Source organism: Schistocerca americana, chromosome X (genome assembly GCF_021461395.2).
Source record: "Schistocerca americana isolate TAMUIC-IGC-003095 chromosome X, iqSchAmer2.1, whole genome shotgun sequence".
Classification (NCBI taxonomy): Eukaryota; Metazoa; Arthropoda; class Insecta; order Orthoptera; family Acrididae; genus Schistocerca; species Schistocerca americana.
Genome location: NC_060130.1, coordinates 241,284,262 through 241,300,647, shown reverse-complemented (window position 1 = coordinate 241,300,647; position 16,386 = coordinate 241,284,262). Strand labels below are relative to the sequence as shown.

The following is a 16,386-nucleotide window of genomic DNA, read 5'->3' as shown; positions in this document are numbered from 1 at the left end:
ACACTTTTGAATTTTATGAGATGCTATTTTCTGACCCCCCTGTAGGTCCAGGGGTAAGAATAGGCCCGCGGTATTCCTGCCTGTCGTAAGAGGCGACTAAAAGGAGTCTCAACTGTTTCGGCCTTTAATGTGATGGTCCCCATTGGGGTTTGAACTCTATTTTTCCAAATTCAACAGAAGTACGAGCCTTTTGGGGAAGGACACCTTACGTGGTGCACCATCAGTCCTCTGTGTCCTAAGACCTTGGCACTCTTTTTATCGTCTTGGCGTCGTAACTGCACCCTCCATCCCTGATTTTGGACATGCACACCTGATGGATTGTGTAAGTTACGCCCTTAGTGCGTCACCATCTGCACCTACGATCACTATGGACTACCCATGGCACCCAAAATTCAGCATGGTAGCCAGCCCGTTGTGGTGGGGTCGTCATGTACCCTCTAGGTTGTAGCCCCCTGACAACACAGGGATCGTGCTGCTGATGCCTGAGCTGACACCTCCCCGCGTAAGCCAAGGAGTAGATGCCCGTCTCTCTGGGGCATCGGGACTCCCGGCAACGGCCATCCTGCCAGTTGGCCTTTGCTGTGGCTGGGTGGCGCCCGTGGGGAGAGCCCCCGTCGGAGTGGGTGGCATCGGGGCGGATGCCCCGCAATGAAGCGGGTGAAATCTCAATCTGGTGGTCGCCTGACCGCCAATGTCTCTAAGCGTGGTAAGGTGGAATTTAACGCTGTGACATATAACCCCAACTCGTTCCCTTCCCTCGCCACACCATGGGAGGAACGTAGGGCTGCAGACAGACAGGAACCATACTCACCCCAGTACCTTGTATGCAGGAGACCTGATGGGGATTCATTTTTGGGGACTAAGCCTCTTCTCTTTGTGCACAATCTTGAAGATAAGTTTGGGGAAGTGGCGTCTCTTTCCAAAATGAGGAGTGGGGCCATTCTGATACAAGCAGCTTCATCTGCACAGTCCCGGGCATTATTCGCCTGTGAGAAGCTCGGTGACATCCCCGTTACCGTCACTCCCCATAAGTCCTTAAGTTTGGTCCAGGGGATTATATTTCATTAAGATCTTCTGCTACAGTCTGGTGACGAGCTACGGGAGAACTTGGCACGACGAGATGTACACTTTGTCCATCGTGTCTTTAGGGGGTCCAAGGATAATAGGGTCGCTACCGGTGCCTTCATCCTGGCCTTTGAGAGTGACTGCTTGCCTGAGAAGGTCAAGGTCATGATCTACTGGTGCGATGTCAAGCCCTATGTCCCACCCCCTATGCGATGCTTCCAGTGCTGGAAATTTGGACACATGTCCTCCAGGTGCACTGCCAGCCTCACGTGTCGTGATTGTGGACGACCTTCGCATCCTAATGCTCCATGTGCTCCGCCTCCCACCTGCGTTAACTGTGGGGAGCATCATTCTCCCTGCTCACCAGACTGTGCAGTCTACCAACGAGAGTGGAAGATACAAGAAATTAAGACCTTGGACCGTTTAACTTACCAAGAGGCAAAGAAGAAGCTGGAACGACTCAATCCCACACCTATGTTGAGGAGTTATGCTACCGTCACATTGACACCACCAGTTCCTGCAAAGACTCCCTTCTCCGTTGGCCCACAGAGAAATCAAGTTATGCCTGCCCCACTGCTGGTACGGGCCACTCTCTCTAACACTACTTCCGAAACGCCCAGTTTGGGAGCAGTGCGGCCCGAACAACTGGGGACGTCAGTACCCACCTCTCAGCCGGAGAAGCGACAGCCTTCTCCAGCTCCTCAGCCGGAGAAGCGACAGCCCTCTCCGGCTACTCCGCCGGAGATGCAACAGCCTCCTCCGGCCTCCTTCGTTCGGAAGGGGTCCCTTGGGGGAGTCCCTTCCAAGGACTCTACCAATGTCTCACAAGACACTAGCCAGTGGCTGAAGAAGCAACCAGCTGCTGGTCGAAGGGCTTCACACTCTTCCTCTGTTCCTGATAATGCGCCAGGAAAGCCCTCCCAGCATGCAAACCCTCCTCCCAAAGACAAGAGAGAGAAGAGGAAGCTCTCCAAGAAGCATAAGGACCCAGTGGTTCCCGCGCCACCGCTTCCTGTCAGCTCAGCCTCTGAGGATGAGGTCGAGCTCTTTGCGTCCCCTGATGACCTGGATCTCGCCATCTCCTCAGAAATGATGGATGTAGCGATGTCCGTCACTCAGTCGGTGGCAGCATGTGACCCTGTGACGTAATTTGCCTTTTCAGTGCCTGCATGCCTCTACAGGACACGCTTTGTACAATCCTCCAGTGGAATTGTGGCGGTTATTTTAGCTACGTCTGCTTCTAAGCATGATACCTGCTTTATGCATTGCCCTCCAGGAAACCTGATTCCTGGCAATGCGGACCCCTGTCCTTTGTGGATACAGGGGTTATTATTGCAACCGTAGCACTTACAATAGTGTGTCAGGTGGAGCCTGCGTGTATGTCCTTACCTCTGTATATAGTGCTCCTGTGCCCCTTCAAACATCATTGGAAGCTGCGGCTGTCCACGTAAGGACTACCCAGGACATAACCGTCTGCAGTGTCTATCTCCCTCCAGGTGGTACAGTCTCCCTGACCGAATTGGCTGCACTTGTCACCCAACTTCCCACACCTTTTCTTCTCCTGGGGGATTTTAACGCCCACAATCCCCTGTGGGGTGGAACGAAGATTACTGGCTGAGGCAGAGATGTCGAGAATCTCATCTCCCAACTCGACCTCTGCCTCTTAAACACTGGCGCCGCCACACATTTCAGTGTGGCGCATGGCACGTTCTTGGCCATAGATCTGTCGTTGTGCAGCCCGGGGCTTGTACCATCGGTCCACTGGAGAGTCCATGAGGACTTGTGTGGTAGTGACCATTTTCCCATCTTCCTTTCACTACCCCAGCGTCACTCCCAAGGACACTTACCTAGATGGGCATTTAGCAAGGCAAACTGGGACACGTTCTCCTCTGCTGCCACTGTTGAATCTCTCCCCCATGGTACCATCGATGTGGCGGTTGAGACACTGACTGCCGCAATTGTTTCCACTGCGGAACGTACCATTCCTCGTTCGTTAGGGTGCCCCCGGCGAAAGTCAGTGCCTTGGTGGTCTCCCGAGGTCGCTGAAGCCATTAAAGAACATCGGCGGGCTCTTCAGCGACATAAGCGGCACCCGTCTTTGGAGAACCTCATTTTATTCAAACGTCTCCATGCTCAGGCCCAGCGGCTCATCAAAAGGCGGAAACAGGAGTGCTGGGAGAGGTACGTTTCCCCCATTGGTTCCCGTACTTCACCCTCCCAGGTGTGGATGAAGATTCGGCGCATCTTTGGATTGCAGCACTCTACAGGTGTCCCAGGGCTTACCATCAACGGGGTGCTATCCACCGATGCCGATGCAATCGCCGAGCATTTCGCACAGCACTATGTTCGGGCCTCTGCGTTGGGGAATTACCCGCCCGCGTTTCGCGCGCTAAAATGCCAGGAGGAAGGCAAATGGCTTTCTTTTGCTTCTCGCCACCTTGAGGCGTATAACGCCCCATTTAGTTTGTGGGAACTCCAAAGCACCCTGGCACAGTGCCCCGATACAGCCCCTGGGCCAGATTGGGTCCACAATCAGATGCTCAAACACCTGTCCCCGGACTGTCAGCGATGTGTTCTTGCCATCTTCAACTGCATATGGGGCGATGGTGTCTTTCCGTCGCAGTGGCGAGAAAGTAACATAATTCCGGTGCTGAAGCCTGGTAAGGACCCACTTAATGTGGATAGCTATCGGCCCATCAGCTTGACAAACACTCTGTGCAAGCTACTGGAACGTATGGTGAGTCGACGGCTGTGTTGGCTGCTCGAGTCTCGGGGTCTTCTGGCTCCGTGCCAGAGCAGCTTCCGTCAGGGCCGTTCCACCGTCGATACTTTGGTCATCCTTGAGTCTGCAATCCGCACTGCTTTTTCCAGGTGCCAACACCTCAACTCTGTCTTTTTCGACCTCTCCAGAGCGTATGACACAACATGGCGGCACCATATTCTCGCCACGTTGCACGGGTGGGGTCTCTGGGGCTCTCTCCCCATTTTTATTCAGAATTTTTTATCTGTTCGGACATTCCGCGTTTTAATTGGCACATCCCATAGTTCACTTCATATCCAGGAGAACGGCGTTCCACAGGAACAGGACAGTAGGGTCGTCTGTCTCACCCACGTTATATGCTGACGATTTCTGCATCCTTTCCAGCTCCTCCACCATTAGTGTTGCAGAACGTAGGTTGCAGGGAGCCATCGCAAGGCGCAGGTGTGGGCCCTAGCCCATGGGTTTCAATTTTCTCCTGCGAAGACTTGTGTTATGCACTTTTGTCGGCGTCGAACTGTCCATCTCCACCCTGAGCTCTATCTTCAGGATGCCATGCTCAGGGTTGTTGACACTTACCGTTTTCTGGGATTGCTGTTCGATGCCCAGCTTACTTGGCTTCCACATATTCGTCAGCTCAAGCGTCAGTGCTGGCAGCATCTGAATGCCCTCCGCTGCCTCAGCAACACAACTTGGGGTGCAGATCGTAATACACTGCTGCAGCTCTACAAAGCCCTCGTGCTGTCCCGACTGGATTATGGGAGTGTGGCGTATGGCTCAGTGTCGCCCTCAGCGTTGCAACTGCTGGACCCCATTCACCACTGTGGGGTTCGACAGGCGACAGGAGCATTCTGCACCAGCGCTGTTAATAGCCTACTTGCTGAAGCTGGGGTTCCTCCGCTTCGCATTCTGCGTCTACAACTGTTAGCCAACTATGCTGCCCACATCCGTTGTTCGCCCCGTCACCCTAACTACCGTGTCCTTTTCGCTAATGCGGCAGTCCATATCCCACACCGGCGGCTGCGATCAGGCCATACCATTGGGATCTGTGTTTGGTCACTCCTTAGTGAACTCAAATGTTTGCCTCTTCCATCTGCTTTTCAGGTCCACTCACATACACCACCTTGGTGTATTCGTCGGCCGCAGCTTCGGCTGGACCTCTCACGATGGCAAAAGGATTCATTTCCTCCTGCAGTCTTGCGTTGCCAATTTCTTGCTCTCCTCGACGCATTCCGTGACTTGGAGGCTATCTATACAGATGGCTCGATGGTTGATGGCCATGTGGGGTACGCTTATGCTCATGCGGACTATGTAGACCAGCACTCCTTGCCGGAAGGCTGCAGTGTTTACACCGCACAGCTAACAGCCATTTTTCGTACCCTTGAGCGTATTTGTACCAGCACTGGGGAGTCTTTTGTCATTTGCAGTGACTCTCTCAGTAGTCTACAGGCTCTTGACCAGTGCTACCCACGCCATCCCATTGTTGTTACCATCCAGGACTCCGTTCATGCTCTTGAACAGCGTGGACGTTCAGTGGTGTTCATATGGACCCCGGGACACGTTGGGATAGCGGGAAATGAACTCGCCGACAAGTTAACCCTAAGAAGCTACCCGCAAACTGCCGTTGGAGATCGGCCTCCCGGCAACTGATCTCCGATTGGTGTTGCGCCGTTGGGTCTTTGGGATGTGGGCAGACGAATGGCGCACTCTGTCTGTACCCAACAAGCTGCGGCAAGTAAAGGAGACCACGACTGTGTGGGGTTCCTCCATGCGGGCCTCTCGCAGAGATTCTGTTATTCTCTGTAGGCTCCGCATTGGTCACTCTTGGCTGACGCATGGTCATCTGTTGCGTCGAGAGGACCCCCTCTCATTGTCGCTGTGGTGCAACCATGATGGTGGCCCATGTGTTGTTGGAATGTCCTCTTTTAACCGCTCTCAGGCGAGCTTTTAATCTCCAGGGTTACTTATCATCTCTTTGAGGTGACAATGTATCTATGGCAGATCGGGTTTTAAGTTTTATTCGCGCATGTGGCATTTATAGGTCCATTTAATTTTATTATGTCACCCTCTTTTGAGCTGTATCTTTTAATTAGTTTTGTGCTAATTCGACTCCACCCTAATCTTTTAGGCTGGAGGTTTTAACGTGTTGCAGAGTGGCTGGCTCATCCTATTATTTTCGTGATCAGCCAGCCACAGTCCTCTGTTGTACAGTTTTAATTCCTTCTGCTTTTCTTCTATGTGTTGTTTTTGTTGCTGTGCTCCGTTTTCCGTGTTGTCTTACCATTGACCTTGGGGCTTTTCTTCCCCTGGAATTTTTTATTTTAGTGCTTCGCCTGACTGGTGGATAGATTCAATGTGCTTTGTGTTTTTATGAAACAAGGGACCGATGACCTTTGCAGTTTGGTCCCTTTAATCTTTAAACCACCCAACCATCTATTTTCTGAGCTCTCCTTTCCATTGGTTTCTCTCGTGCAGACGCAATCGCGCTTTCTTCTGTTGATGCAATATCTACTGCTTCGGAGAGAGTTATTGACTCACCTCTAGCCCTTACTATTGTCTTAATATTAGTGTCATACAAGCCTTGTGTGAATACTGCACGACCTAATTTGAACACTAATGCAAGGCTGCCTGCTAACTATGATTCTGTCATCACCTCTTTTATTGCCTCGCAGAACTGGTGCTGAAGTGCGTCTATTTGCAAACCCCATTGGGCTATGTTTTCCCCACGGTTCCTTTCTGCTCACGAACATTTTGCAAGCGTAATAGTCTAGCATTCTCTTGCATGCGTAATTTTCTACTAAGACAGCTCTGACTGAAGGCCGAGTAGCAGTTAAATCGTGCACTAGCAATTTGCTTCTAGCAGCCCCAACTATACGTGCTTTTACAAATTTCAACAAAACATCATGCTGCTCTGGTGCTACCAAGTCGAAAGCACTGTCGCAATTATCCAAAAATTCATTTAATTCTGCCTTATTTCCATTAAAAGGATGCGATAGCAATTTGATAGCCTCACTAAGGATAATATATTGCCTTGGAGTTGCAGATGGATTTGCCTGACTATCACAAACATTTTGTTCATTAGACATGATGTTATTGTGAAACCTTTGTCTTACCTTTACTTTAAATTTTCTTCTGTTGTTGCTGTGTGTCGTCGGCTGCGGCAGACCCACAAGGGTGATGTAGCTGCTTCTGATGGACTGCCTTGTCCACTTGATGGCCTCGGAGGTTGTCTTCTTCCGTGGGTGGAGTGGAAGGAATGGCGTGCCCTCATGCCCGTGAGAGTCTAAGTCCCGACCCTGAGGCAGAGTAGCGCAGTGACCTCGTTGGAGGCAGAATACTAGCGGAATCCTCGACAGGCTGTTAAGCTGTCATTTATATAGTCTCCTGTGACGTTATTATGATGCTTGGGGAATCTTCCATTGCTCTGGCTGCCTTCCGATCCCTGAGTCTGTGATGTAGCCGCTCTGAGTGGAAGTTTCCTGTTATCAGGCGCTACGTCGCGCTGGCTGTTTTCGTTGTGTACTAACCTTGTGTGGAGGCTTTCCATCTGTTGAAGTACTTTAATGTGTATAACGGCGGCTCCTACTGCTATGTCACAGGACCGTAACTTCACAGACAGCTTAACATATGCCTATTTGTAATTTATTCGCGACAAGGTAGTGCGCTTCCACTGTACCCACCCATACAATACTATCTGCACAGGTATGGGACAATTTATTTTACTCTTAACATTCTGCTTTCCCATTCAGCTTGGCCACACACAACCGAGCTCTCACCTTCCAGCCTTACCTAGGCCTCAGGCTGCGCCACCCCCCCCCCCCCCCCCCCCCCCCCAAACCAGAGGTGTACAAATTCCCCTTGCAGCCTGCCTGCCCCTAGCACCTCTGCAGCCATTCATGCAGGTCAGCCTGCCGCGATGTAAACACAAGAATGCGCGTGTACTGAGGCATAGTGGGCAATGCGGGCGATACGGGCTCCCGCAAACCCGGGCTACCTGGGTTCCCGCAAGCCTGCCAAGCTTCACGGGACCCGCTCAGCTTGCTGCGCCTGACAACAGGTTGCGCTATCAAGCTACCGTGACTAGAGTAGCCAGGTAGTTAGCCTGTAGTTCATTTATCGCAACGGTGGAGGCAGCACAATGAATAGGTCGAACTTTAGTGAGATTGAAAAAAAATTGACAACTGGCGAATACATGCTGGTAACGAAACAGAGCACAAGTGCCGCATGGGAAACGTTTTCGTGTGTTTATGAGGCAGCTTCAAATAAATCGGTAGGTGTGTCTCAATGCAAACTATGTAAAAAGCTCTTAAGTACTTATTCGGGAACCTCGAGTATGTTACGACATGTGTGCAAATTTGACAAGCAGTTCCCTCACTCCGTAAATATCTTGAAAGAGGACAAAGATTTAGTGGCCGAAAAGTGCGTCGAAATGTGTGCTAAGGACCTGAGACCATTTAGCAGTATAGAGGGAGAAGGATTTCTTAATTTAGGGCAGACACTGATCGACATAGGTAAAAAATATGGCTCAGTTGATATTAAAAATGTTATGCCTTCCCGAGTGACAGTAGCTAGGAAAGTTCAAACCTTAGCTGATAAAGTGCGCAGCAAAATGCTACCAGATATAGTGCATGTGATTCGTTCTGGTATATGTGCCAGTACAATTGATCTATGGACAGACAATAACAAAGGAGTGCATTACATGTCCGTGACAATGCATTACATAAATTCAGACTGGCGTTTGAATAAATATGTACTAATGTGCTCTGCGTTTCCTGACTGCCCAAAAACTGGCTCGAATATTCGAAACGAGTTGGAAGATGGCTTAGAAACTATGGGTGTTTCTCGTGAAGACATTGCCAAAATTACGTTTGTCACAGACCAGGGCAGTAACATTGTCAAAGCTCTCGAAGTATATCAGCGTCTTCCATGCATGGCTCATAGTATAAACACAGTCTTGAAACATGTTCTGAGCGAACAGTTTTTGAAAGAAAATGTTCCAAATATATTAGCCATTCTTAATACAGTGCGGGCTACGGTTTCGTACTTCAAGAGAAGAGGTCTCTGTGTGAGACTGAACTCATCTTTAAAGCAGTGGGTTTCAACTCGTTGGAATAGTTATTTTGACATGCTTGTATCAGTCCATTCTCAGATTGATTCAGTGAAGGCTGTTTTACATAATGAAGGTGCCTCTGATAAGATGCTGGGTTATGACCACCATATAACTGGCCAGCTTATAGAATTTCTTAAGCCGTTTAAAGAAGCCACAGTTGATCTAGAGAGTGACAAGGAACCAACCCTACATTTAGTTCTACCGTGGTTTTATGCCTTAAAAACTCACTGTACCGTACGGGATAACAATGAAGAGGTTTGTAATTTTATTCCATCTGAATATTATAGAACCACTTGTGAAATATGTATGTTGAGAAAATGTATTTTCAGGACATGAAGCCTTTGAAACAAGCCGCTCATGCCTTCCTAGAACAGAAAATGTGCGTTAGTATGTTGCATAAAATTGCAACATTTATGGTGGCTAACTACCGCACATTAAGAAAGTTAACCGAGGATGAAAAAATTGAAGTTTACCAAGCAGCACGACAGATGTGTGCTGAAGGTAAGCTCCTAAGATAATGCATATATTCTTCATCTACATGTACATGGTTACTCTGCAAGTCACACGCAAGTGCTTAGTTGAGGGTTCATCGAACCACTTTCAACTTATTTGTCTCCTTTTCTCGAATTTCGCGCGGGATAGAACACCTACAGCTCTCCGTCTGAGCGCTGCTTTTTTGTATTTTATTCTGATGATCATTTCTTCCAATGTATATGGGACTCAACAATATCTCTTCGAATTCGGAGGTGTAAGTTGGTGATCGAAATTTCATATACAGATCGCGCCACGTCAAAAAACGCCATTGTTGAAATGATTACCACCCCAACTCTTGTGTAATTTCCGCAACACTCTTTCCCCTGTTTTACGATCATACCAAACCAGCTGCCCTTATTTAGACTCTTTCGACCTCTTCCGTCAATAGTAAGGCTCTCCAGCTTCGTAGCAATGCTCCAAAAGAGTGTTTTGTCATTAAAACGCCTACAGCATTTTCTGTGTGTCCATTCCTATTTAAGTGGGTCGTAATTGTAATCAGAGGTATTAAGTAGAATCTACAGCCTTTAGATTTGACTGGTTGATCTTGTAAACGAAGTTTAACGGACTTAGTTTAGTACACACAGGGATAACCTCGCTCTTGTCATTATTTATTGCCAACTGCTAATTTTCACACCAAAAATATATACCTTATTTAAATCTTCCTGCAGTTAGTTTTGATCTTCTGGTGACTTTACAGGACGATAAATGATAGCATCATCTAAAACCTATTATAATTTCAACTATGTGTAGTACGATCTTCACATTATTCTGCAAATATTAATTGGAACCTGTACAGTTTCAGTACAAGTGCCCAATCACAGCAACCAAGAAACAAATCCAGGGCCGTACAAAATGGCGAAATTTGAGGACTGGGCAGAAGAGCCTCCTGTCCTACATGATGAAGTCAGCAGATACTTGCAAGAACACTGTGTGAACGAGGGAGATATTCTACAGTGGTGGAAAAATAACTCCCAATGACTTCCTCGACTTGCGTGTGTGGCAAGAAAAATATTAAATATACCAGCCACTAGTGCGTCTAGTGAGAGAATTTTTAGTTGCGCTGGAAACCTAATTAGCGAAAAACGATCACGTCTTAATGCAGACAGACTTAACGATCTCGTCATAATTAATTCAAACACTAATCAGCAGACACATTGAAAATACAGTAGAACATTAAACGGGAAACTATGAGTTTGAGCGCAAATTTACTAATTAAGAGTGCAGATTTCTTTCTTGTGCTTTCTGGGCGTCAATTTCTGAGATAGAAATTTTGTAATGCATACAGTTCATTTTTATTTTAGGCTAAAATTTTTGATTTCAATCCTTCCAAGTGACATTAATTATTGTTTGTAAACCATTTTCTGTTACTTGAGTTTGCAAAAGTAGCCAAATATTTTTAGGAGTATCTGGTTTGGCCTAAATAATACTTTCAGGGGAACTGAAGGAAAATTTGTAAAGATTTTATGTTGAAAAGTGTTATGCAAAATAAAATATTCATTTGTGGAGTAAGGCAATACACATTATGAGTTTAAATTACAATTTATTTTGTTGAGTTCCACACACATTGCAAAATGTAATTTTATTCTTGTATTTCTATATTAAGGGGAATCCCACATGCAGAGTGAAGATGCTGAAAACCTAGACATTACAAATACTCCTAAAATGAAGAGCGTCTTTTTCCATGAATGTATTGTAGTAGGAATATAATGGAAACTCTGAGCCACTCTCCACAGCGTCTATATCTGCGTCATGAGGATTGAGACTCGTCGTTTAGGTCTGTGTTATGAGGGTCTAGAGGCGTCGTTTAGATTTGCATCATGCAAGTAAACACTCGTCGTCTTAGTCTGCATCATGATGGTCCGAAATATGGTCCCTCATGATGCAGACCTAGACTACAAGTGTGGACTCTCATGACGCAAACGTAGAGGCCGCGAAAAATGGCTCAGGGTCGCCATTGTATTCCCAGTACTATAGTTTTTAGACGAACTGGATACGAAACAAGTCCTTCGATTTTGTTAAAATGCATTTTGGCAATTTAGAATGATTTTTCCAACTTTGAATGAATTCACAGAACCAGTAAAATACATCCTGGAAACGTAGTTAAATATTTATATAATTGGTGTCATACTTGGCTGAAACATACTAAAGTTAAAGAATCTAGACTTCCAAAATCTTAATTTGGTTCTCATTGCAGTACAGTGGTTAATAGGGGCGTAGATAATTTATTCTTCTGGGAAGGTGACCAATCTTCTTTTTGGGGGGTGGAGGTTCACTTCTTTAGTACAAATATCCATCCGTTTCGGTGTTGAAAAGTGCAGCACAGACTGCATTGCGTTGCCTGGGCATTTATTTATTCCATACTCTCGTAGTCCATCTTCCCTCCCGTATTTTCTCTCTATCCATTTAGTCCTCTCCCACTATCTCTTTGATCACCTCCACCCTCCCCCCCCCCTCCCCACTCCCCATCCCTTGGCCGGCCGAAGTCGCCAAGCAGTTCTAGGCGCTACAGTCTGGAACCGCGCGACCGCTACGGTTGCAGGTTCGAATCCTGCCTCGGGCATGGATGTGTGTGATGTCCTTAGGTTAGTTAGGTTTAAGTAGTTCTAAGTTCTAGGGGACTGATGACCTCAGAAGTTAAGTCCCATATTGCTCAGGGCCATTTGAACCATTTTTGAACCCATCCCTTGGCCCATCTCCCCCCCACCCTCTATCCTTCTCCTCGTCCTCTCTCTGTTGGATTCCGCCACCTCAGTTCATCTCCTCTTCACCTATCTATGAAAACTCATATATATCTGTCAACTTTTGTGGTGATCAGTGAATCAGTGTCAAAGTTTATTGCTAGGTAGCATTTATTGTAATACTTTTTTATACGCAGCATTGATAGTTTTGTTTTCTGGTGCGTAAACAAATGAAGTTGAAGGTGTCCTGACAGAGCAATATGCGACATACAAATAGCCATGTGAAAAACATGATTTTCAAGATTGATGCCACAAACATATAACAACTGCCTCTGCGATTTATCTATCGACATGGCAAATGTAAGCTGCACTGGAAATTATAACCGTTTAAAGTCGAATGGCATGTCGGTCGGAATCTTAGTGATATTGGAATCAAACTGTCCTCACCTTTGTACTTTCCTTTTAAAATTGTGGCTTCGATTACGTTGTTCTTTAACTTCTTCCCCGCAAGCCGGGTGCCATTACAAAGACGTGGCTGGTTTACCTTTCGCAACATGATTGCCGATCCGACTTAATTACAGATTGGGAGACGGTAATCCGGGGAAATCCAGCGAATTTAAAAATTCCGTAGGATAGTTGACTACATCATCTTGGTTAGTAACGGAATAAACCGACTTGTATGTCAGCAATTCGCCAGGTGTCATATTTTGAATCTGAAAATTCATTTCATTAACATCAAGGTTTTTTGCAGCCAATATAACACATTCACTCAACCAAAAATGGTTTGCAACTGTTAAACGACATTTGCTGTGCGCGAATTGTCCAACACGATGACTGTGAATGTGTCAGACAGCTCTCAAATTTCAAAAAGATCTTTTAAACGAAATGTCTATGATCTTGAAGAGAGTACCTTACAAAAGATTTTGACATCGTTTGCAGGTTACCATGAAAGTTCACTATGTACGCATGTTTCCATGAAGAAGGTTTTTGAATATTTACATGTGCATGTGTGTGTGTATATATATATATATACTGTCCACCATATATATATATATATATATATATACACACACACACACGCATACATATATATGTACGCATGTTTCCATGGAGAAGGTGTTTGAATATTTACATGTGCATATATATATATATATATATATATATATATATATATATATACATGCACATGTAAATATTCAAAAACCTTCTCCATGGAAACATGCGTACATAGTGAACTTTCATGGTAACCCGCAAACGATGTCAAAATCTTTTGTAAGGTACTCTCTTCCTTGTACTGTCCGAAATATTATGTAGACAGTGATGTTCCTCTTGATGGTCAAGTGTGCAAAATTTCTTCAAGATCGGAATAAAATTGTAGGTTGGTGTAGAAGTGTGTACGTAAAGTACCCTCCGCCATGCACCATTCAGAATTTTAAGCAGGCAGCGCCCTTTATCCTGCTTTGAATATCAAGTGTGCCAAATTTCATCAAGATCGGAATAAACACGTACAATTTGTCGAGTTCTGTTATGTGAAGGAACCTCTGCCATGCACCATATGAAATTTTATGTAGACTGTGACCTTCCTCTTGGTTTCAAGGTATAGTGTGCAAAATTTCATCAAGATTGTATGCAATACAAACACACGGACACAATGAAAACGCACTTTCAGTTTTTGTCAAATTTTCCAATTTTTCGGTCGATTTTCGAAAAATTTTATTTCATAAAAACCTTGTCCTGAGAATTACGAACACAGCAAAAAAAATTTAGCCGAACTGGTCCAGGCGTTCTCGAGTTTTACGCTTATCAACACATTTGGCAATTAATTTTTATTTATATAGATAAGAAGCCCGAAATATACGCGTAAAGGAAGAATATACAAATAAAACCAATATTTTTTTTACCTGAAATTAATACATATATATATAATGTTGGGGTTTGTCTTTTGGTGCTCAGGTAAAATAAAAACTTTTGATTAACGTTCATAATACGACAATGACGCGCGCAGACTAAACGGCTGCGTAGCGCAGCTCAGCAGTAATATGGGCAGGCAAGCAAGTTTCCCGCAGCCTGCCCGGGTTGGGTTCTGCTTGGCTTGGCTGGGAGTGAAGCAGCCTGCCCGTTCTGTTGACAACGAGCGGCGGCCTGCCCGCCTGGCCACCGGGCAAGCATGGGCGGGTTAAAAGCGGGACATGTACACCTCTACCCCAAACACACAAAAACTGTCCACCATCTGTGTGAGTAACTGCAGAAACTTTCTAACAGCCATCATATTGTCTCCCACTGCAACAAGCAATGACCTACTCATAAATATCTGTGTTTTATTGACAACTGAAGAAAAAAAAAATTAATATTAAATCTCTGACCATAAGAAACACATGGCACTAATATTTCCAAACATAAAAATGAATCCATCAGCCACAATATGAAAATTCAAACTATCTCACCAGAAAACCAGCACAAATTCTTCCAATAGCAATCTCAAAGATTCAGTTTGTGTCAAACAACTCACTAACAAACATCCAGCATGAGAGAGTGCCACCAAATACAACATACCATCTACAAACACAGACAGACTCAAAAACATCAAACCTCACCATGACATCACACAGCACACCACATCACAGTTACGTCACAGGTCTAAGCAGATGGGTGTGACATCAGCACCTGACCTTGTGCAAATAACCTGACCTTGTGCAAATAACCTGACGGTAGCCTCAGATAGTAAATAGTGATGAGACAGTAACTGCCAGTTGACAAGAAAACGTGACTAAATTATCTAGAATGAAGTTGGAACATTTGTTCAGAAAGTGTGTCTTTTTGGTAAACCCAAAAAGATCAGTACTACCTCTTTTGAACTTAGAAATCTTTCTCACTGTACTGGCCCACAAGCAGGACTAACAGAATACTTTTATGTAATCTGTCCTACAGCATTTTCTCTTTAAGCCTCACAGGTAAGATCTGAAAATTGTCCGGTATAACACTGAAATTCTTGTACTTACACCCTAAACCATTTATTCCCTAATGGTACTTAAAATTAATAATAAACACTGAATGTAGTAGACACTGATTTGATTTACAAATTTTCTGAATGTAGGCCGAGACATTCGCATAAACCCTTACCTGCTATTTCAGCATCTTGTTGTACAAATGCAAATTTCCCCACTGTATCTCCAGTTTTGCTGCATGTCTCCTTCTGCTTTTAGTGAGTTTCATTATTATGTACTTCAGTGACTAAAAATAAAGTTCGAGAACTCCATTTCTTAACAACTCAAAATGTTTAAATGAGATTAAATTTTGAAGAAGTCTTCCTACAGGCTTCCATCTCTTAGAAATCAGAATAGCTAAGTTATTACAACAGTTCAGTGCAGCATATAGAATTTTGATGAAAACCATAACAAACACAGATCTTACCAGCCGCAAAAAAATTCTTCTTCACAGGTAATACACACAACACTGTCAACTGGATGTGGTAACTTCTGTGAACTATGTTACTTCCCGTGTTTTGCTGTTGCTAAAGTCTTGCGCCTTCGTGGGGGCATAGGAGTCTCTACAGACTGGTTTGAACAAGATGGGACAGAGCAAGGTATCTACAGAAAGTTCTGTGACATTAGGGAGTTGCATGATACCTTCTCTGTTCTAGTGTTCGGAGACAAGTCCAGGCAGACCAGCCTCCTCTGGTTGGGACAGGTGGAATGCTATCCCCAACCCATCATTGTGGATTTAGAACATATAGAGACCAGCATTTTGAGGACATCAAAAATTCTCCGAAAATTAGAGCCATTTTTCTCATCTGTAGGATAGTGCTTTGGATTCTAGGAGAATATTTTAGACATCAGATCTGCTGTATATTTGTGTTTATTTCATGATCTGTTTTGGGTTTCATAATATGTCATGAACTTTTAGACATGTAATTGTTCTGATTTTCCTGTCTGTTCTAGACACAAGTGTGCATCGAAAAGTGAGGAAAATAAAACTGTCGATCTTCTCTTTCTAACAAAAATACTCTCCAAGCCTTTTTGATTGATTTATGAACCATAGTAACCAAAGTTGCTATGATGACATCATTGTCACTAATCCCTGTCTCTATACTGATGCCATCAATTAGTTAAGGCCTGTTTGTAGCTATGAAGTATAAAATATTTGCATCGTGTGTGGGCTCTTGAACTAGCTGCTCGAGACAGTGTTCGGAAAAAGGATTTAAAGTATGAGGGTGGTTTCAAAAGTTCTCAGAATCATGGTGA

General features: G+C 45.1%; 1 protein-coding gene across 1 annotated transcript in view; it reads left to right on the top strand.

The window, feature by feature from the left end:
- Positions 1-8,534: 8,534 nt before the first annotated feature.
- Positions 8,535-16,386, top strand: part of LOC124555940 — a 54,915-nt gene continuing 47,063 nt past the window's right edge. The window contains exons 1-2 of the mRNA XM_047129990.1: positions 8,535-9,188; positions 9,263-9,434. Coding sequence (XP_046985946.1) covers positions 8,535-9,188; positions 9,263-9,434 — 826 coding nt within the window. The remainder of the gene's footprint in view (positions 9,189-9,262; positions 9,435-16,386) is intronic.